Raw genomic sequence first — 23498 nt, 5'->3', positions numbered from 1 at the left:
ATGCAGCTTTGGTGAGCATAAGAGACATCTTTCAAAAAGAAAAAATCAATAAGTTTGGTATAGTGTATATTTAAATGAACTTTCCCTTATACACTCACATAAATGTTAATTCTCACATGCATTTATTTGATGTATAAATTATAGGGATACAAACTGGTGAAAATAAGAACGGGGTATGAAGTACACACATAGAAAGTGGTGCGTGTTAAATGAGTAAGATTTGGCATAACGGGGCAACTTCAATGAAGGGCTGACTCGCTGAGCATGAAATTGGCTGCCCAGGGGCATTAGAAACCTGAGCTCACAAACATACACTCACAGGCTAAAGCAAAGTAGACATGAAAATCAATCAACCTTAAATGGAGACAGAAAGTTAGTGGAATAAAAACCTGCACCGTAGAAAAGCTTTGTATTGATCACAGACCACTACACTCCACCATTTTGGTAAAGCAAGCTGGTTTGTGATGTACACACACACAAACATTTCATCATGTGCTTTCCCTTTTTTCCCACATGCCTCAGGTCTCAGGACCATGCGAGAACCATTTGCTCCTCAACGGCTGCCTACTTCACACCACAATCAAAAAAATGCAGCACTCTCTCTCTCTGATTCACACACAATCATTCCAAACTCTGGTTTTAAGATAGTGTTTGTGGGACACGGAGTATAAATATTTGTATGAATCAGAATATGAATATCAAGACATATACACTACATATTATCAGTTAATTAAAGCAATAACTTCTATGACAAAACTATATGCTTAAAAGGAGAGTTTATGCAAAAATGAACATTTTTCATCATTTACTCACCCTCAGTTCATTCAAAACGCACACACATTTTCAAACCATATATTGTTTTGTGTTCAATAGAAGAAAAAAGACATACAGGTTTGGAACAACATGATGGAGAGTATATGAGGGCTATTTAAAGGCCTTTCTTTAAATCTACAACACACATAATGAGAAGGGGTTTTCTTTCACTTTAGGACCAAATAAAGTTTTCGGAGGGAAAAGGAGAAGTATTATGTACAGCGACTTTAATTAGAAACAGAGAGACACACATGAGTATAGAAGATATGAGAGAGAGACTAGGGGCTACAAATTCTAAATACAGAAGACTATCAAACTTTGAAAAACACAAAAAGATAGATTTGCATAAATACAAATATATAATAATAATGTTCAAATACAGATTTTTACAAATATGTACATTGTTTTAATTACATTTTGACACAACTGCCTGCCGTATTAGATGACAAGTTTTCGAGCTCTCCTCCCCCCTCGGCTCTCTTTGCTCTGTCGTTTGTTGAATTCCCAGCTGGTATCTCACTTTCCAAGTTGAGTTTTTATGGCCAGCAGCTTATGAGAAAAAACAGAGGTACAACAGAATGGGGGAGGAAAACATTTCTGCACTTGGTATCAAATTGTCTGTGTTTGTTTGGGGAAGCAAAGTGGTACATGTCCCATTTCTCTTTCCACTTGAAAGTCTCTGACAGTCTGAAAATAGACAAGTGTTATTGCTTTCAAAATACTGACAATCTAAGGCACTTTATCTTTTTCTTATTCGATAACTCAAATGAGTTATTGCAAGAAAACATGGACCACAATCTCCCGTTTCATACGGTGGTTTCCCCTTGCCCGCCACTGGTCAAACGCGTGTAGAACTTCCTCCAAGAGTGCAGCGTCTTTCCCGACCAGATCCAGAACCCCGAAGTGATCCCTACAATGAGAGTCATTAGATACTTGATCATGAAGACGGTGAAGTCGGGGGTCATGTGAGGAGCGGGGTGCATGGGACAGGGGATGGCAAGGCTCTTGCAGTTCGTACTGATCCAGCTCTTCTCCCAGTGCTGCCTGAAAGCCTGCTCATAAAAAAAGCAGGCAATGACGATGGTGGCCGGGACGGTGTAGAGAACCGAGAAGACGCCTATGCGGACCATCAAGCGCTCCAGTTTCTCAGTCTTGGTGCCGTCGTGCTTCATGATAGTGCGGATGCGGAACAACGACACGAAACCGGCGAGCAGGAACGAGGTGCCAATGAAGAGGTAGATGAAGAGGGGGGCCAACACAAAGCCCCTCAAGGGATCCAGATTATTCAGGCCCACAAAGCAGACGCCACTTAACAGATCTCCATCAATCTGCCCCATGGCCAGGATGCTAATAGTTTTTACGGCCGGAACGGCCCAGGCAGCCAGGTGAAAGTACTGTGAATTGGCTTCAATAGCCTCATGGCCCCATTTCATACCTGCCGCCAGGAACCAGGTGAGGGACAGGATGACCCACCAGATCGAAGAAGCCATGCTGAAGAAATACAGCATCATGAACAGAATCGTACACCCTTCCTTCTTCGTACCTTGAACTATGGTTTTATAGCTGTCGGGAAAAAAGTTCTCGTTGCACATAACTTTATCCCCAAGAAAGTAGCCAGCGATGTACGCAATGGACACCATGGTATAGCAGCCAGACAGAAAGATAATAGGACGCTCGGGGTACTTAAAACGTTGCATGTCCACTAAATAAGTGGTTACGGTGAAAAAAGTGGACGCACAGCAAAGAGAGGACCAGATAAGGATCCAAATCCGGGCAAATTCAATCTCCTGGTCCGTGAAGAACATATAGGTCCCATGTGTTCTGGAGGACTCGCACGGAGCACCACAATCCAGCTCGCCCAGGAACTTATAGCTGAGGTAGGACGGCACTTTGAGCACTGACGGGCAGCGGAACGGTTTGTCCGGCGAAGCAAACAGCTGAACGCCCGGCGTTCCTGGAACGGGCATGTGAACGGGCGCCACCGTGGCCGAGGAGTCGTTCTGGCCCACGCAGATGTGTCCGTCTCCCAGCACTGGGAAAAGCTCGCATCTCAGCCGCTCTGGCCACTGAAAGCCAAACTTGTTCATGAGGGCCTCGCAGCCGTGCTTTGCCCTCTCGCAGATGGAGCGACATGGCGGGATGGCTTTCTCCAAAACTGTGCACACCGGAGCGTACATGGAGCACAGGAAGAATTTAAGTTCAGGCGAGCACTGTACCTTGACCAGCGGGTAAAACTGGTGGACCTCCAGCCCGGCATCCTCTTGGTTGTAGTGTCCGACCAGGTTTGGCATTATGGTTTGGTTATAAGCGATGTCCGTGCACAGGGGGATGGTTATGGGCTGACAGAAGCCGTGGTCGGGGACGGCTATCCCATTATCTCCCTGATACTGTCCAGACGCCACGAAACAGCACGGCAACATCAGTGCCAAAAACAGACACAAACTTCCACTCGCCTGCATTCTCCCGGAAAGTTCCGCCTAACTTTCACTGAATACAATGTGAGTCCACAAACTATGCTTTTGGCGACATATTATTTGATAATCGAAAACAAAAAGTCTCGATAAACTCACGAACTAGTGTAAATCGCATACTCTGCCAGGAATATCTGTTGCGCGCAGGAGCGACTCTGCATGACTTTTCCCCCTTTGTCCGTCAGACTGTTTCAAGCTCCCCCTGGGCTGCCTGTTGCTGACTTTGAAGGGAGTATGAGAAGGAGGAGGGATTTCGGGGGTCTTGAAACAGGTTTTTACTCTAAACCCCCATCACACAAGGTCTTCAGACCAATTGAATCGCTGAAGACCCATATCAACACCATATGCCATCAGTCATCTGAAAACGAAGAGTATTTTTTATAAGTAAAACTATTTTGGTACTAAACTAAGTTGGTATAGAGAAATGAGAGAACGTGAACTTGGAAATCATATTTTTTGCAAAATAAATAAATAAATAAAAAGTATCTATCTATCTATCTATCTATCTATCTATCTATCTATCTATCTATCTATCTATCTATCTATCTATCTATCTATCTATCTATCTATCTATCTATCTATCTATGTTACTGATGGGTAGTGGCGACATCTTGTGGTTTTGTGTTGTCAGTGACATTCATCCTGTGTTATCGCTTTATTTCTTCTTTTTTGCGTTTATTCTTTTTAATTAAATGTATTTCTTATATTTCACATTTTTAAAATCAAAAGGTTAGTAATATTGATAATAGCGATAATAATAGTGACATATTGAGGATAGGAATATTCAAACAAAGGGATGTAGCATTAATTATAATATATCATTTATGTTTATATTAAGAAAATTCTAATTAAGAAAAAAATTAGAAAAGAAAGAAAGCGAGAGAAAAAAATGATCAATTATTGGGAAATTCAATCATTTGATAAAAAAAAAAAAAAAAGTAATTTCTTCTGTGTTCAAGTGCGTTGCTAAGCGTGACCAGCAACTCTGCACGCGACCATTACATTGATTCTGATTGGCTAATTGAAGCCGGTTTAGCCAATAGAACTGTCGGCTCGAGACCAAAGGCTTCGCGGGTACGTCGGTGAAGAGACACGGGTGAGGTTGCGTGATCTTCTCCGAGAAATTTACGTTAAAGAATTTGGCCCGTCGTGAGGTTGACGTCTTTAATTTATTCTCACATTAAATCATCTGATTAATTAGAACAATCGTGAACAATATATATTTATAATTTATATCATTAGTAATTTATAGAGAGGCCCCCTGCCAGCAGAGTTCTTTGTCAATGGAGGTAAGTTAAGAGCTTGTTGTTCTGAGGAAAAACTTTTGGCTAATTCACTTTTTCTGTCTGCTTGTTAAGTTAACTTGGTAACCGACCGAATACAGATATTACGAAGTGTACACATAGACTACCCAATAAAAACATTCATTAGCACAGTAAGAAAAGTAATAGGCGGCAATGATATCGACTCATGTTTAACTGTAAGGAGAACAGATATGTCGTGTCACCAGGCGAAAGAAAACCCGCACTAGGCCTCATTTGACTAGATTTAATGTACAAAAAGTCACTTGGCGCGTGTTGATAATAATATATAACATGAAAATATATGTTGGGGTGTGTGTATTATTTGTCATGTCATTATTGTCCATTTTCATATAGTTAATTTTTACCCGTATGCATAATAAAATAATAACTTTCTTCTCTTTACATTAGCACATCATTCAGACATATTCATGTAATTTTCTCCTGTGTTTAAGGTTAATAATGCAGTGAAAAACAAAATCAATGTGGATACAAATGGAGCAAGAACGGTCTTTGATCGATTTCATAGTTCAGCTCCAGACTCCTACTTTTCCACCCACAAGCCTCAAGTGAGAAGACCTTCATACTGTCGTTCAAATTGTCAATACATCATAAAGATATTTTTAAAAGAATTAATACAATTATGATTTTAGAATATTCATTTTTCATTTTACCTTTCACCTATTCATCAAGGGAGGGTGTATGTCTCAATGTATAGTAATTGGAACTACTTTTAGCAGTTATTTAGATAAAGATGTCAGATATCAGTCTCCGCCTTAAAATACCATATGATTTTGAATGTCTTTCCAAATATTGATGGATATTTTTTGTTTTTGAAAATACTTTAAATGTATATATTTTTTATATCCTTTTTTATATGCCTTTTATCAACAAATGCTGTGTTCTTAAATTTTTTACAGCATAATTTCAGTGACAGCAGATTCTTCAACTCGTTCTCGGACTGCACATTGCAAGACTGCGCACCACTACCTTATACAGTTTGGCCAACTCAGGAAGACTGTAAATCAGTGGATTGGCCTCAAGTCATGCCTAATAACAGGTTATTTTTATTTTGACACTTATTAATACTACTATATTTGGAAGCAACTGTAAGTTATTAACTATATTAACAGTTAAAACTGTAATCCAAAAGGGGTTTGTTGTTAAATAGCAAGCAAGCAAGCCTATTTAATTTACCACTTTTCCAAACAAATCAATGCAGTTCAAAGTGCTTTACATGCAAGAAAGAAACAATAGATACAATAGTTAGTATAAATATATATATTTTAAAAATAAAAATAGACCCATTAAAATACAAGAATAAGAATGAAGTTTATGAGGATTAAAATATAGAACAAGTAACTAAAAATTAAGAAAAATATATAAAGCATTATAAGACATTACAGGAAGGCCAGCCTAAAAAATATGTTTTTAATTTAGATTTAAAACTATTAATATTTTCAGCACATCTTACTTCGTCTTGAAGGTTATTCCAGAGGCGAGGAGCACAACGGCTAAAAGCAGCATCATCAAATCTTTTAGTTCTGCTTTGTGGTATAGTTAAAAGAAAATAAACCGAGGATCTGAGAGTCCTTCTAGGTTCATATACTGTAAGCATTTTTGAGAGATAATCTGGAGCAAATTCATGCAATGCCTTTATGAGCTAATAAAAGGTTTTTAAAATCAATACGAAAACTAACAGGTAACCAGTGTAATGACTTTAATATAGGTGTAATGTACTCTCTCTTCTTAGTCTTTGCTAATACTCGAGCAGAAGTATTTTGGATTATTTATAGTTGATTAATTGTAGTCTTTGTTAGACCAGAAAAGAGGGCATTACAATAGTCAAGCCTGCTATTTATAAATGCATGCATTAATTTGTCTGTGTTGCTCAGAGAGAAATGGTCTTATTTTAGCAATGTTCTTTAGGTGATAAAATGCTGTTTTGGTAATATTATGTACATGAGCTTTAAAATTAAAATCAGAGTCAAAGACAACTAAATTTTTCTGAACTTGGCTTGGGTTTAATCCCAGTATATTTAGTTTAAGGATCAATTTCTCTTTATGATCTTTTGATCCAATAATCAAAACTTCTATTTTATCTTGGTTGAGTTGTAAGATTTTGTTTGTCATCCAGTCATTTATGTCTTGGATGCAATTTGCAAGTGAATCAGTTTGCCTCAGTGTCATCAGGAGATTCGGCTACATAACTGTGTATCTAATACTAATGTTTGTCTTGCATAGAAATCTGGTAGATGCCAGTAATTGTGGGAGTGAGGCTGATCTTTATGGATTAGTGTCAGACATCTTGGAAGAACCAGATTCACTGGACCCATACTCCTCATACATCTCAGAGAAGTAAGTCCCTCTTGATTTGTGTATCAGAAATTAACCTGTAATGCTAATTATTAATAATAAGTGGAAAATTGCTAATTTCTGATTCAAATGACTTTAGTAAACGATGTTTAATATAATTTCTAAGGCTGCCAATGCAATTAACATATTGAGGGAAACTTATATAACAATATAAACTGACTAGGGTTGTCGCTAACGATTATTTTGGTAATTGAGTAATCGGATATTTTTTTGTGGTAATAAAAATAGACCTAAGCAAAGACCTGAGCCTTTAAAATGACTTTAAAAAAAATATATAATAACAATGAGGCAATAATATTTGGTTAAAAAAAAGTATCAAAAGCAAGTAATCATATTGTTTATAGAACAACACTGTTAAAATACAGTGTTTCCCATAGGATTTTGTGAGATTGTGGTGGGTGGACCTCCGTCCTCTAGGGGGGTCCCGGGGCATGCCCCACCGTAAGCAAATTTGTCAATCTGGAGCACTTTGAGAGTTCAAAATTAAGAGCTCCAACCCATATTCAGTGTGCAAATTGAACAAAGAAAAGGTCTGTGTACTGACTTGTACCTGAACTTAAAAAGGGACTCTTTTAAATTGTGATATAGTTTCTCAGTCTACATTACACTACATGATACTAATACTAATAATGTTATAATATTATTCCTATGACAGTAATAGCCATCAGGGTTTTTCCTGGCTCAAAACGAGGCGGTGGTGGTAAAATCCTGATAATGTATTTTAATAATAAGACAATTAAATTTGTATTTTTCGTAGACCATCATATAGCCTCATCATATACATTTTAAGGCGAGACACGGCAGGCAAAAACATTGGGTTTTTTTCACTGGTCAGTTTTGAGATTTTGGGATATTTGTCTTCAATAACATGTCTTCTTTCAGACTTGTGGTGAAAAAAAGTCAGAAATACACATTTAGGTCTTTATTTTACTACACTTTGTCTGTTTGCGTCTGTAGATTTCTCATAAATTCAACAAAAGGTGCTGTTCTAAATCATCCCGCTGCTCCGCAATCGCTGTCTGCACCGTCAAAACATACTCCGTTAGAAAGCTCTCTCTCTCCTGTACAATGCTGTCGGATCCAAATATGGTCATTGCCTTTTTATCAGCAACCAATCGTGAAAGTAAAAGGGGGGATTTAACTCTAAATGCGCAATCTCATTGGCTGATATAAATCTTTAAAGCCCGTTTTCTCAAAATGACTTTTCTCTCATACTCCAAGTCTGAAATCTCCTCTTCAGTAGCACTTATATACACCAAACTTTCCAGTCTTGTACCTAGTTATATCATGAAGACATTTACAGAGGGATTTGAAATATTATTCCTAGCCTGATTTATATAACATTTTATTCCAAAAAACATGGCGAAAATCTATTTTTTAAGACTATTGACAGTATATTCTGATTTACAGGATAACAAAAGTAGATATCCATAAATCCCTCTGTAATTTTTTCCCATCTAATATGTGAACACAATGAAAAAATAATTTTGAACCTGGCTTTATCCAATATGCATATTTAATTAGATAATGCATAATTTGCATATTTAAACATTAAATTACAGAAAACTTGTAATACATTTTTTTCTCATCTTAATGTAGGTAATCAACTGGGAAAGTTTCATGGTGATATCTGCTAGTTAAAAACACCTGTAGTGTCTCGCCTTAAAGATAAATTCATTAATCTGGTGCACTTTGAGTCACCTGAATCCGCTGTTAAAAATAAATAATCCATCCACCAACCGCCCAAACCTATGATATTCTTTGATTTAGATATCTGCATCTGATCATCACATTACAATTATTCAAATTCTCAGTGTTAAGCATGATGATATGGTAACGTATCACACTGAAGTAGGCTGATTTAAAAATAACATTTATTTAAATTAAAAGTTCTTCTTTTGGCAAAATTACATTTCCTTAATAGCCTAAACAGAGGCTTTATTGCCAGTCATTGTGTCTAAAATGTGACTTCATTTTAACTATTTGTTTATTGAACTGTTATGAAATCAGCGTCTCGGTTTCAATCGTGATGGTATTAAGGAAAACAGCACTCTGGTCGAGTGATGTTTCTTAACTGTATAATATGTTATGAATAACTGCGTAAGCCTCAACAGCGCAACTTTGTTACCGTCAGTAGGCCTACATTAGTAGGCCTAATGTAGGCCTATATTATTATCAACTATAGACTATCAATCGCCACTTACATTAAATTAAATAATATTTTCGGTGATTCCCTAGTAATTTTTATTTTATTTATTTTATATTAATTTTTTTTTTAATCAGGGCATTTGTCCGGTTGGGCAAGTACAATTATCTTTCACTTGTCCCTTCAAAAAAACACACGTGTCCCGGACAAGCGTTAATGTCGAGCCCTGGCATATGTTTTCCTTGATTGATTTTCCCTGAAGAGAATTACGTTGTTAAAATCGAAAGTAAAAGAGTGACGCACGTTCATTGCGTGATGAGAGTTCCTTGTCTTTATTAAACTCAACACATGCTAATGATTTATCTGTCATCCACCCTCGATTAATTGGAATGTTATGTTTTTATTACTTGGCCCGCCCGACCCGTGGATTATGCTCCGGGCAGCGCTATCGGCAAACTATACGGTTTGAGAATGGACACAGGCCGGGACCCCGCAACAGAGCCGTCACGGTGGAAAAAGTGTATCTGAGCATGTGACTGTCTGTCTGAGTTTTGTCGAGAGCCGGAGGCGGCACGAAATTTGACGGATACGGTCGCCTTGTAATTCTCTATGCAGGAAAAACCCTGATGACTTTTGGTTGTGTCAAATCATATAAATGACCATATAGCTTAAAAAATGAGCGCATGTTAAACAATTTATTGTTTTGTGTTAATGTGTTATGTCAGTTTTAGTAATTTTATAATTTAATCCAAACATCTACCAGCTTTCTTTAAGCTTGTTGCACGAACTTGATGCATAAAAAAATCTTTAAATAGATTTTTTGTTGTTTAACTGTTTTTAGCAGGCTACCATCTAGTCTGAAAGGTGTCTGGTCTCCAAAGTTAACAAGAGAGGATAGCATGCAGTACTACAGTAATGATGTGCAGATGCCACCCATTTCTGGATTCCCATCAAACCAGACTTGTCCTAAACCCATGACCAATGTCTGTCCTCAGACAGCAGGCAGAGAATCTCATCAGTGGGCTGAACTCCAGAATTACAATGGATTTGATGCTTGTTCATCTCCCTGTAATTTCACCTCCTGTAATGGAGAGGCTGATGCATATTCTCCTCAAGATCTCCCTCGCCCCCCAGGCCTGAACACCCCCCCATCGTTAAGCTCCAGCCTTTACCAGACCAGGGCAAGTAAACCTGAGCATATTACACCAGAGAAGGATGAAGGATACCGCAGCACCACTAACTGCCTGTCTGATTATAGAAGCACTGTCAACAACTACTGCTGCCCTCCACAAAAAATGGATGACTCCTATTTCAGTTCATCTCATGAATTTTCATCTGTGAGCAAAGATAAAATCAGAAACTCCCAACCCTTCTCTTTGCAGGATGTCAGTAAACTGGCCTTTCTCTTGGCAGAGCAGGATATGAACTACTGCAGAGAATCGAACGGGCTTTTAGCACAGAGGAATCCAGAGGAAATCATGGCAGACCAGAAGAGTCATCCTTTTCAAAGGATGTCAGAGCTTATTACTCAAACACCAAATTTTAAGAGAGAGGTGACCCGCAGCCATTTGGAGCAAAAAGGATCTAAAGCGGAGGATCTAAAGTCTCTTTTACAAAATCATTATACTACAAATGAATTTTCAGGGTTTGTGCAACCTAAACCTAAACCTTTTTCACCTACCGTCGTACCTCCAACCTTGCACCCAAACAAAGAAGCCATTCTGATAGGAAGCAGCACAGCTCAAACTGGTGTGAAGCAGTTCCAGCCTGTCCAGTCAAACCATTATCAAATCCAAGCTAACATTTCAGCAAAGAGCAACAACAACAATGGATCACAGAGGTTTGCAAAGCTCACGTCCACGTCTGGAACGTTTCCATTACATCCTTCTCAACAGTTGTTCCGGGCTGCAGCGAGAGTCCCGGCTGATTTGAGTCAAGGGAATGCAGTAAATCGACATGGTGCAATAGGCCAGGTCAGTTTTGAAAGTTTAAGGAAGAAAGCAGGAAATGTGGACATTACAGATTTTGACCTCCAGCTAGAGAACAACAGGTCGTCGGCGGGCCTCATGGTCGATGGGCATTTTAGTCAGCGATTAAGCATGAAACCCACAGTTCCTGGTTTCCCGAAAGAAGCAGACAAAAAACCAGGACTCCTGCAGAGTCCATACCAGGGGCTGGGCAGTATGTACGGAGGACAAATGAGATACAATGGAGCTAGTTCAAACTCAGCCAAAGCAACACCATCACAGCATTTCCCTTTCCTATATCAGATGGGTGATCCCAGAAAAAGTGCATGCCAACCAATTCAGTCACAACTCCCACTGCCCTACTGCTCTGCGTCCCTCATCGACAGGAATGAGTGTCAGCCTGCTGAAGATATTTCACCCTTCAGCCCCTATCTACAAGAATATATTGGGCTGAGCCAAGCATCAGGATATGGGTCGTTCTCTGGGTTTCTATCTGCCATGACTTTGCCTAAGTTTGGCAAGGCACTCGGAAGCCCCAACAGTCAACTACACTTTTACCTGGAGGAATGTTACGAGCAGTGGAGGATGCTGGAAAGAGAGAGAAAGAATGTGAGTGTGGTGTTCTTGAGACATGAGGGTAGTCATGTATTTCATTCATGAATTTTCAAGCATTGTAGCCAAACCAGAGCATTTTTTAAAGAAAATAATTTATGGATTACTTTATCACTGCTTCTGTCTTGGTGAATCATGCTTTTAAATTACCATGTAGTTTGCATGCTGAACTATATGTATTTCACAAGCATTATGAGGTAAGAAACTAATGTAATATGGTATTCTCTCTGACAGGCAGAAGCTGTTCTTACAAAGACTTACCCAGGAAAATGTGTGTCCATGATGACCAATAGCGTTTTACCCAAAATGCCTCCAAACCCATCCAGAGTGGACAGGCTCATTGTAGACCAGCTGCGTGAACAGGCCAGGGTCAGCTTTCTCTCCAATATTTTTCATAAAACTATACCACTTTGTACTCTTTATACAATAAAATATTTAATGTAAAGTATTATTACTGTTATACTGTACCTTCAAAAATCATGAAATCTTTGAAATCATGAAAGAATAATCACAATGATTTTATTCTTTTGGCATCCATAGTTTTATGTTGTCTTCAGGTTTTGCAACAGTATATCTAACATGGTGGGTAGGAAAAAAAAAAACTTTGTCAACTTAATAGAATGTAAATATTTTACACATGTATATTTTTATTTTATACTAACTATGTGTATATATATATATATATATATATATACACACACACACACATAAATATATTTATATATATATATATATATATATCAGGGCTGCACGATGTATCATTTTAGCATCGATATCGCAATGTGCACATGGATGTGCGATGTAGTATAGGGTTCGTAGTTGATCCGTGGTCCGTACAAGCTAGCTGTCCCCCGGTTTGGAACGCATGTGATTCACAGCAAAGTTTAACTATCATAGAGTGAGTTTATCATTTGCATGTGTTGTTACATGAAGTTCATGAACACCGAATTCCCTTCCCTTTCTTATCTATTTGTGCTTGAACGGACGTGCACGGAAAATTAAGTTGAAATGCCCGTCTCGACGAGTTTCCTTGTAAATGCAGTCGGTTATGAGTTGTAAACAGAAAGAAAACGGATTCTTGTCATTACCGGTATTGGATATTATGTGCATTCGTCTTAAAGTGACAGCAGCCCATATACCCGCAGCTGTTTGTGTCACCACAGTTAATCAAACAACAAAAGAGAAAAGCACTGTTGTGGCTTAAACAAAGATAAACCGAATTAATTATATGAATCATATTTAATTTATACAGACTATGACTATGAAGACTAGGCAGTTTTATTTTACATTTGATTATTCAATGTCTGTACCTGAATACAGTAATTTACCTGAAAAACACAAAGCACTGCTTATTTCATCTGTGTCTTTGTTCTATTGTATTAAACTATGCTTGAAATTCGTTTATAATTTTCTATGCAGATACACTACACTACAAAATTACCCCAATCATCCTAGAATGATTAATTCTTTACAAAAAGAGCCATTCAAATCATCAGGTGAAATTGTTTTCATATCGGGATATATATCGCAGAAAAACTAAATATTGCAATGTGAGTATTTTTCAGTATCGTGCAGCCCTAATATATATATATCTGAAGACAACAAAAATGTCCTTTAAAAGGGGATCATCATATGGGGGTTACATGGGATGAAAATGTTTTATTTTTTAACCATGCTTTTGCCAGTTTTATTATTTTGTGATCTTATATTCTAGAGTTAAATGGACATTGATTTAGACTATAGTTACAGATGAGATGTCTCTTCCATATTATAATGCAAAATTGCCTTGTGTTTGTAGGTGGCAGGTTTGCTAGGCAAGATGGAACAGTTGCGGAGTTTTCCGTTTCATGCTAATATCAGCTCAGCATTGGACAGGCATCTCGAGATCATCTACATCACTCAAGCACGCCGCAAGGACGAATTCATCAATGCTAACAGCCGACAGAGGCAGCCGGCGGCCTTCTTTAGAGAGGACAGGGGTTAGTAATAATGCACTATAACAAAAAGCAGGAAGTACATATCTTGTGTAAACTAGTGTGAAGCCACAATCCTAAGAAAGTGGAAGATGACAGGGGCTGCAAATGGTATTTCCTACTCAACCTGTTGCTTAGTTAGTGTAGGTTTATCTTGTGCCTATATAATATGTATTACAAGGGGAAAGACATAAAATAATAAAAGGTAATGGAAATAAAATAATCCCAACCTATTACTGTGCATTCACACCGCTGCCGGCGAGAGCGTCAAAGTGGCCGGCAGTCATTCATTTTCAATGTGAGCCGGTGGCGAGCTCCGCCGAGAAGCAGCGCAGTGCATCTTGGACGGTGTGGGCGCCGAGGACAGTCAGGTCATCTTTATGGTAATGAGCTATGTCGCGGTTCAGAGGCAACCAATTGGAATGTAGAAGTCCTCCGCTTGGAAACACCCACGTTAGAAGTCCTCGAATTTTGACGCTATAACCGGTGGCAGTGTGAACGCACAATTATATTATAAAGTATTATGTTCTGTTAATTTGCAGTATTTGCTGAGGATGTTTTTGACCCAGAGTAGATTCAACACACACTCTTCCCTAACTCCCCTTAATCACGCTATTTATTTTGTATTTCAAATCTCACAGAGATACTTCTGCTGGCTTCTGCAGTGAAGGACATGTGCAGCAGCACCAGAAAGGCCCGAACTGCTCTCTGGTGTGCATTACAAATGACTTTGCCTAAAACAAGCAGTTACCTAGAGGAGGGACACGTGAAAGGTGCCTGCTCCCCTTTTGGCCCAGACAGTCCTGAGCAGAGCAGCTTGGAGAGAGTACTGACTACCCTGTGATCACTTTCTGGCAGGTATACAGTCTTTGTGTGTGTGTGCGTTTCCGACACAAAGTAACATCGATCTAACCTGTACAAAAATCATAAGAGGTGATAGGATTGCATTTTTTAGAGGAATGAATGAGTTATTTAAGTTATTCCACTATAGTGATACATTAGGCTCAGTTGTGGGCAGCAGATGGAATTCTTAGTTCATTAATATTTATCAGTCTTCTGTGAAAACCACCAATCAGATAATAATCAAATTCTCCAAAATACATGGAATTATGGCAGTAAGATCAATATTGAGCTATTTGTCCAAGGACCCCAGAGGAGCTGCCAGTAAAAACAAGGCGTTTTGAGAGAGTATAAAAAGTTTGATTCAACAGCTGTCAAAGAAAGAGAGATGAAATCAGAAGGACCTTTTAACTGGCTAATGGTGATAATGGTACAGAATTGCGCAGCAAGAGTAAGGTCTGTGGCTTTGGAGGATAATGGGATATTTTTGCCCAGTTGACAGAAATGTATAAATAGTTACATAGGAAACAAAAAAAGTGTTAACGGTTTTTTGTCAGTTTAATTAGTGTCTCCTACAACCTATACAAAATACTCAGCAAATTTTAGGTCCGCTGATACACACATTCACAAAATCAAAAACAGTATTTATGAACAGCAGGATGTGTTCTAGTTTTCCTGTTATTATTTACCTATTTATTTGTGCATGATCTTCTTGATGTTAGCACTTGGTTTTTAGTGGTCTCACTGAATAAGCAATGATAATCACAATTCTCTTCTAAATCTGTCTTTTGTTTTCGGAAAATCTGAACGTGATTTTATTTATTTGCAATTTATCTAAATTCTGAATTGAACTCAAGATATCAGTCACTATTTTTCAGTATGTGTATGTGATAAATCTGTCTGCGATGTACCTCATTTGAGGATATATTGAGTTGCTGAGAGTAACATCATTCATAGACTGAAATAAATGATGTGAACAACCTGTTACTTGCAAATGTTAGACTGACATTGTTCATATGACGTGTGCTTGTACTGTTTTGTTTCATTGCCCTTGCTTTTGTTCAAGTTTAACAATTAAAATAACACAGCAGTGAAGTCCCAGAACTCAAAGACTGATGCGTAAAACTACTGTTTATTTAATTAAACATTGATCCAAAATACAATGTTAATCAATTAATGTTGCCCTAATTAAAAAAGCAGATCCCTGTCGTTATAAAATGAAACCACTTGTAAAATAATCCAGTAAACCTGGTATAATTTTCTGAATTTCTGTTCACTCGGAATAATGTACGTTTTAAAACAGTGTTGCCATCAACTCACTAAAAACAGCTGGTTGGCTAAATAATGAAAGCCATTTGTAAACAAGTCCCTTTCTCTCATTCAGTTCTGAAAATCCTAGGCAAATATATTTTTTCTTTAAATCAAGCAGTTTTGGCTTAACAGAATAAACATTACTGAAGAGTGTACCTCACTTGGTGGTTTCCATCATAAAATCATTTAGACATTAAAGTTTTGAACCCTGAATATGGTCAAGAAACAGATTTGACCTTTACAACATTTAAATTGTATTGATGTAAAGAAAAACATACGAGGTAAGCAATGCAGTGTTTGGATAGATGAGAACAGATTGTTCAACAGTTTTACCAGTCATCAGTATTCAAGAGTTAGAGCTCTTATTGCATAAATAGAAGATGCATTGAGAAATGTTAACAGCTTTCAAGCAATCAGCAGTGACACCCAGAGAATACAAACTATAGCTTCTGATGTTCCTTTTGGACAAACTGAATCTGTGGATAAAAAAAAAAAAGCATCTACCATAGCCTTGCAACATCCCATTTAAAAATCCAATTTGTAAAACCTACATATGACACCAAGCGTATCATATAAAAAGGCAGAACTACATTCTCTGTGACTCAAGCTAACTGGTCACATAGTCAAGAGTGAACACGTTCATTTACACAGCTCAATTTATTGTACCAATTTTGGAATAGTTTAGCGTACAAAATTTTAAATATTGTTGCTCTGATAAAAGAATGCTCAAATCACATGATCTTTCAAGCTAACAGACAATAAAGGCTTAAAGATATCAGTTTGCTTACAGTGCAGGCCATTGTAGTATCCGAGAGGGCAGTCTACAAGGTGTTGGCACAATATCTAGCAGCTTCAAATGAACAGTTGTCAACTGATATATATGCATAAACATACCCTTCTTGCATTAGGATCATCTCTTAGGTTCACTGCCCTACAATAAAAATAAACCACAACTGAGAGAGAAACATCCACCACACCAAGGGCCTGTACCATGAAGCTGGTATGTTTCAGTTTAGTTTGCGCCAACCCTGGGTTTTAGGCACCATGAAAGTGGTTTGGCTTTTAGCAGTGTTCATCGCCATAGTAACTTGCACTCCACGGCTAACCTGGTGCGGGGCAGGTTATGTTCCAGGTAAGAGGTTGCAAAATGAACTTGGACCAATCAGCTCTGAGCAAAATTACACATGTCTGATGCGATAAAGTCACTCCACCTGTTTCTACTCCAAATTAAAGGTCACTACATAGCAAATGATTAAAGACAAAATCGTCTGGCTTTTAGTAATGCTTATTTAGAATAAATTTGTATGATTTAAATATTATTTATGTAATTATTAAACCCTTAATCGATCACACGTGTACAATTTTAGTTCATCAATTATTATTACGCAGAGTTCAAATTAATAAATATATAAAGGTAATATAAATACGCTTTAGAATCAATAGATGTAAAATGACTACATGTGAGCTTAAATGTTCAATTCTCTCTATACCTTTTATCAACTGTATAAACTGATATATATATATATATATATATATATATTCACAACTTTTACTTGCACTGATATACAGTAGCAAGACTTTTTCTTTTAGTTGTCCTCTTTCATAGACAGCTATTTTTTTCTTGCTATGTAAATTTGTTTAAATTCTTAATATTTTAATACTTTTATTTAATAAGTGAAATGCGCTGTTTCTCTCGCGAGAAATGAATTTCAATGAGTTTTGAATGACTTTCACTTTCTCAGCATGTGATTGGCTGTTCGCTACTGATGTCAAACCTAAACTCCTAAACTCAGGATCAAAGCCTGAGTTGACAGAGAAAGTTGATGATCAGCATCGTGGTACCAACAAAGCCTGGTTGGATTGGTTTGGTTTTGTCAACTCGAAACTAATCCTGCAACCCTGAGTTTGTTCAACTACCATCATGGTACAGGCCCCAAAAGTCCCCCTCTCCTATTCATTGGCAGTAATGTTTCTCTGTCTTTGGGTTGTCTCTGAGCCCTCTCCATATATTGCTACATGACAAGAAGGCTTCAGTTGGTTTCAGGTTGTTCTGAAAAAGCTTGTGAGCTGAATAAACATAGATATATTTTTGTGTCTTGAGTAACTTTGTGTTAAAAATCACTGGAGTGCTACCAAGAAGCAGCATATGGAAAACATATAAAACAGGTTCACAGGTTATTTGAAAGTCCCCCGAGGCAATAAGAAGAGGATTTATACTGTTTTTAGATACAAGCATTTTGGTTATCTGCTGGTAAAGGTTAAAGAGTGATTCTCATGGAAACAAGTCCAGGTCACTTTTCACCCTTCAAATTCTGTAATTTTTTCATTATGTATGTGTATATATATATATATATATATATATATGTGTGTGTGTGTGTGTGTGTGTGTTTTATATAAAAGGAACAAATTATTACAACGTGGCCACAATTTAGTAAAACGGGAGAATGAATTATGTCGTGCACATGATTACCTTAAAGGGTTAGTTCACCCAAAATGAAAATTTGTTCATTAATTACTCGCCCTCGTTGTTCCAAACTTCGCAACACAAATGAAGATCTTTTTGATAAAATCTGAGACATTTCTGTCCCTCCACTGACAAAGTGTTCCACTGACACAACTACCACTACGCTTCAAGAAGTTCATATTGAGATCGCAAAACTAATCCATGTGAATCAAGCGGTTTAGTCAAAAATGTTCTGAAGTGACTCGATCGCTTTATATGATGAACATTGAATTTAGGCTTTTATTCACATATAAACATTCATCAACTCGCACATCAGTTGTGGTAAACGGACGCTCAAGCATGTTCACTTGACGTGCGAGAACCAATTCATTCTCGTGTTACACAGCACGTTTGAGCTTCAGCAACAGGTTTGTTCTCATGTGACACTGAAGTCTCCCATCTTCAGTGTCACATGGTTGTTCAGAAATTCTAATCTCGGTTGAGCTTCTGTTTATGTTCCCTGATGAATGTTTATATGTGAATACAATCCTAAATTCAAGCTGTTCATCATATAAAGCGATCGAGTCACTTCAGATTCAAATTCATATGGATTAGTTTTATGATCTCTTGATGAACTTTTTGAAGCGTCAAAGTTTTGTAGATGTCAATGGAGGGACAGAAATGTCTCAGATTGCATCAAAAATATCTTAATTTGTGTTCCAAAGATGAACGAAAGTCTTACGGGTTTGGAACGGCATGAGGGCGAGTGATTGATGACAGAATTAAAATTTTGGGTGAACTAACCCTTTAGAAAGAGGGAACAAATTAGTCAAATCTAGTAGATTTTAGGGTTAAAATGTGACCTGAACATGTTTTTGACGGTTTTGTGCAATTTACCCTTAAACAAGTAGCACAGCAGGCAGCACCTGTAATAAATGAATGGATAAGGATACAATTCTCACTCACTTTGCGATTAGTTTTGTACAAACCAAGAAGACAGCTCATTAGGCCTAACATTATCTTTCAATAAACAATATCAGACCCAAAATCGGATATGGATGCATACATTGTTAGTGTGGACAGTGTCTGCTGAGGTCTCATTGTTTTTTCTCTTCTAAATGACCTTGGCCTTATAGTCTGCAAAAGTTTTTCTATTTCCTCTCTATCTCTTGCGCTCTCCCTTCTGAGTGCGTTTCTTCTCTTTGTCCTTGCGCTCCTGCTTGACCAGCTTGTCTTTCTCGCGTTGCATCTTGTCCTGTTCTTTCTTCTTCTGTGCGTCCTCTCTGGCCTCGTCACGCTGCTGTTTGCGGCGGTTTAAAACATCCTCGACATTGGTGTTTTTGAACAGGCCTGGGGCTGGCAGTGAAGGGAACCGTGCATGATAGAGATATTTAGTCTAAATAATGTAGATCATACTGCAGCTGTTCCTACAACAGTACTGGACACTAATCAAGTAATTTAAGCATTATCAGGATATACAAGGTATATATACTATACACTTTGAACATGACCAGAGCAGAGATCTTCTCCTAGAGCGACTGTTTTTATTACAAAGGATACATTTTTCAATGGGTATTCCCATCACGACTTGTTCCTCATCTTCAGTACAAATGTTAAGGAAACTGCTTCACACTGGATCAGCTGAACCGTGAGCTTGAGAGAGATTAAGTGATGATTTGTTCTCAACTGGGTGTCATGGAAATCATAAAACAAGTACAGAATACAACAGATATGCATTGAAAGGATATTCTTCATCATCTGTTACATTAGCATACTGAGCCAGTAGAGCCTCTTTCCTCTTCTTGGATTCCTCTGACGACACCTTCTGTTTGACTACAATCTGTGCCTGCTTCTCTATCAGACTGGCAATGGCCTGAACCTCATCTGAAATTAGAAAAAACTTTTTTTTTTTGTATTGTAAAATAATATAGATGGCATTATGAAATGAACAGGCAAAAATGCACATCCAACAGGCAAAAAGTTCAATGAGTGTGCTCAGCCACAAAAAATTGCAAAAAGGAAGAGAAAGTTGCCACACCACAGCTCAGAAATCTTTCTAATGTGATTTGATACTTGCAATTTAAAACAGCTGTGCAGCTTTTTGATGCATTTTTTCAGGATTATTTGATGAATAGAGTTTAAAATAACCTCATGCATTTAAAATATAAAAATGTTTAATATTATAAATGTCTTTCCCATCACATCTGCTCAATTTAATGTGTCCTTGCTGAATAAAAGTATGAATATATATTTTTTATTGAGATTATATATAGCATGGAGACACAAATGCACCACACTTGCAGTTTTAAGCTGCTATATGGGGCCAATGTGATTCAACTTTTCTACTGTCAGCTCTTACCCTCTGCCTGATTCTTCGCTGCAGATCTGCTGCTACACTCAGTCCACTGTTTTAGGATCTGCTGGCAAACCTCCTCAAGTGTGTCTTCTTCCTGTGAGAATTAAGTGACCTCTGTTTACCAATGTAAGTGTAAAACGTTCATGCAAAATACTGCATTTTAATAGTTACACTGACTTCCCACCATAACACAGATCTATGCACAGACCTTACGTAAACCTACATCGAAATATAGTTTCCGATATAAAAGGCAAACGTGAAATCAAGTTACTTATGTTCGATTGGAATGGCAACAAGCGTTTGATCAACTTTCACACTTTAATTGTTCAAATAAACCAATAAAAAAATTGTACAATACACGAGCGTATTTCGGGTTTATGATAGGTTTGTCGTAACAATACTTAAAGTTGACAATATTCACAACAGCAGAGGCACTCGTGTGAAAGATCTTGACAGCTGAGTTGAGCGTGCAAGTGTCATGCGCGTGCACTGACCAGAAAAGCGGAGAGAATGCCCTGAAGAGCATCCTTCTGCTCTTCATCGTTTTCCTCTTCCTGAAGCACTCCGAGAATATATGCTCCGTAAACTTCTCGGTCTACTTCAAGGGAGTCCAACCGCTCGTTCAACCAGTTTTCAAACTCCTCGGCGATTTGTTTGGGCGCCGCCATCTTGCCTGGCTGGGGTCCTGGTAGTGAGGAGGGATGTCCGCACAGAATGCCAGACACAAATGCGGTACAGCTTTCAAATGAAGCGTCGACGCAGATCCTTTTCTACGGAGCCCCTAAAGGGACGTGGTGGTGGAAAAATTTTTAGGATGGGAGAAAAAAAATTGTTTCAAATCTTTTGTGTTGAATTTTTTTTTTTTCAAATCTTTTGCGTTCCCACGCAAAACTTTTGCGTTCCCTCGCAAAGATATTTGCGTTCCCACGCAAAACCTGTTTTGAGCTCGGACAGACACTTCCTGTTTAATGTCCCGCTGGCAGTGTTTCAGAGCTCCGTACGTTAATGGAGCGTTTCATAGTGTTTGAACTTGGACTCAAATATAAAGATGCGGTCAGTGCTTAACTCAAGGAGTTCAGTGAAGTTGGCAATATTCACATAGGCTATTCGAACTTCCCTATTCTTGAGCTAAACGTTGTTAAAGAACAAACGACACCTATTTACAATCACAGTAACCTAGACAACGAGCTACAACCCAATTATCATCAAAACAAGCTTTTATAATATAGGCTAAATGGATCTCTATGAGCAGGTGGCTGAGAGACAAGTTCAAAGGGACCGTCTGCAAAGTGCAATATAACCCAAAAACGACTACAGCATCAACTCATAGTCAAAAATAGTCATTGACTTCAATGTTACAAACTGTAGTGCCACCCAATTCAGTTTACACATCAATGGTGACCCACTGGTCATACTACACTGCTTTTGCACATTTTATATTATGAAAAATATTCAATAACTTCACTGTAACACACCAAATTTAGTTCACACATTACCGCTCTAATGTTGGTTATAGGCCTACAACACTTAGTTTGGGAAGTAATTGCACATAAAAAATAAGTAGGCCTATTCTTTACACAAATTATATTGGTACTGTACGCAGCTTTTGCATTATATTTGCTTACTGAATTTGATGGCATCACTGTATAACAGTGTGAAGTTATTTATAATATATTTTCTAAAAAGGGTTATTGATTTTATTTCATAATAAATAATTATAAAAATTATGCATTTTTTTTAAATCAAACTATGTAGTATAACCAGCAGGAGAGCAGTGATGTGTGAACTGAATTTGGTGACAGTACAGTGTGATCACAGTGAAGCTATTGAATATGTTCAATAATATAAAATGTGCAGAAGGTTTTGGGGATTTGCACTTTACAGACGGCCCCTTATTTGGACTTGTCTCTCATTCGTCTGGTTAGAGACAAATTAATATTATAAAGCTCGTTTTGATGATAATTGGGTTGTAGCTCGTTGTCTAGGTTACTGTGATTGTAAATAGGTGTCGTTTGTTCTTTAACAACGTTTACCTCAAGAATAGGGACGTTCGAATAGCCTATGTGAATATTGCCAACTTCACTGAACTCCTTGAGTTAAGCACGACCGCATCTTTATATTTGAGTCCAAGTTCAAACACTATGAAACGCTCCATTAACGTACGGAGCTCTGAAACACTGCCAGCGGGACATTAAACAGGAAGTGTCTGTCCGAGCTCAAAACAGGTTTTGCGTGGGAACGCAAATATCTTTGCGAGGGAACGCAAAAGTTTTGCGAGGGAACACAAAAGTTTTGCGAGGGAACGCAAAGTTTCTCGGGGGAACGCAAAAGTTTTGCGAGGGAACGCAAAAGATTTGGAAAAAAAAATTCTCCCAACCTAAAATTTTTTCCACCACCACGTCCCTTTAGGGGCTCCGTACTTTTCAATGCGAAATAATTAGCGAACTATGTCATTATTAACATGTAATATTTGCTTTTTACATAGATTAGGTTTAGGTTGGTATTCATATAAGTGAGGGCATAAGTGTGAAAACCTTTAAATGCTCATAACTTAGACAGGATTAAGCCATAGTTCAATTAGGGCACTTAAAGGGACTGTGTGTAGGAATTTCTCCCATCTAGTGGTGAACTTGTATTTTGCATTCAAACGAATAATGCTCTCCAGCGCCTCACTTTTTCAAATGTGCGTTGCATCTACGGTAGCCGTTATGTACTAAAAAGCTATGACAGGATGTCTTATAATAGCACTTTGAGTTTTTCTTCGGGTGAACAGGTTTGTTATTTAAAACAAACTGAAACTTGAAACAACGAAAAAAAGAATGCTACAGTATGAATTACTGACTGTGAAAAACATTAACTATGGTAATTAGTAGTATTAATAATGTTATT

General features: G+C 37.8%; 3 protein-coding genes across 3 annotated transcripts; 1 reads left to right on the top strand and 2 right to left on the bottom strand.

Annotated features, from left to right (window-relative positions):
- Positions 1-759: 759 nt before the first annotated feature.
- Positions 760-3477, bottom strand: fzd2 (frizzled class receptor 2). The gene has a single exon (XM_084087107.1). The coding sequence runs from the start codon at positions 3270-3272 to the stop codon at positions 1620-1622; it is 1653 nt and encodes a 550-aa protein (XP_083943233.1). The 5' UTR covers positions 3273-3477; the 3' UTR covers positions 760-1619.
- A 41-nt stretch (positions 3478-3518) lies between these two features.
- On the top strand, positions 3519-14503 carry moto (minamoto; the record flags this gene model as incomplete). Its single annotated transcript, XM_084111578.1, has 6 exons — positions 3519-3655; positions 6830-6943; positions 9949-11683; positions 11921-12055; positions 13485-13665; positions 14301-14503. The coding sequence occupies 6 exons, from the start codon at positions 3519-3521 to the stop codon at positions 14501-14503; spliced, it is 2505 nt and encodes an 834-aa protein (XP_083967704.1).
- A 4647-nt stretch (positions 14504-19150) lies between these two features.
- Positions 19151-21303, bottom strand: ccdc43 (coiled-coil domain containing 43). Its single transcript, XM_084136077.1, has 5 exons — positions 21104-21303; positions 20613-20703; positions 20002-20137; positions 19814-19857; positions 19151-19603 (listed from the first exon to the last, which is right to left on the bottom strand). Exons 1-5 carry the CDS (start codon positions 21275-21277, stop codon positions 19416-19418), a joined length of 633 nt encoding a protein of 210 aa, XP_083992203.1. The 5' UTR covers positions 21278-21303; the 3' UTR covers positions 19151-19415.
- Positions 21304-23498: the final 2195 nt, after the last annotated feature.

Source organism: Abramis brama, assembly GCF_963993115.1.
Source record: "Abramis brama genome assembly, chromosome: 1".
Lineage (NCBI taxonomy): Eukaryota > Metazoa > Chordata > Actinopteri > Cypriniformes > Leuciscidae > Abramis > Abramis brama.
This window is presented reverse-complemented; position numbering and strand designations above follow the sequence as displayed.

What these genes read in the sequence shown, in the direction of transcription:
- fzd2 (XM_084087107.1), bottom strand. Translation starts at nt 3,272, where the DNA reads ATGCAGGCGAGTGGAAGTTTGTGTCTGTTTTTGGCACTGATGTTGCCG.
- ccdc43 (XM_084136077.1), bottom strand. Translation starts at nt 21,277, where the DNA reads ATGGCGGCGCCCAAACAAATCGCCGAGGAGTTTGAAAACTGGTTGAAC. An exon ending in GCATTCTCTCCGCTTTTCTG is followed by an intron (nt 20,704 to 21,103) that starts GTCAGTGCACGC and finishes TAATTCTCACAG; the next exon opens with GAAGAAGACACACTTGAGGA. An exon ending in GGGAATACCCATTGAAAAAT is followed by an intron (nt 19,604 to 19,813) that starts GTATCCTTTGTA and finishes TGCCAGCCCCAG; the next exon opens with GCCTGTTCAAAAACACCAAT.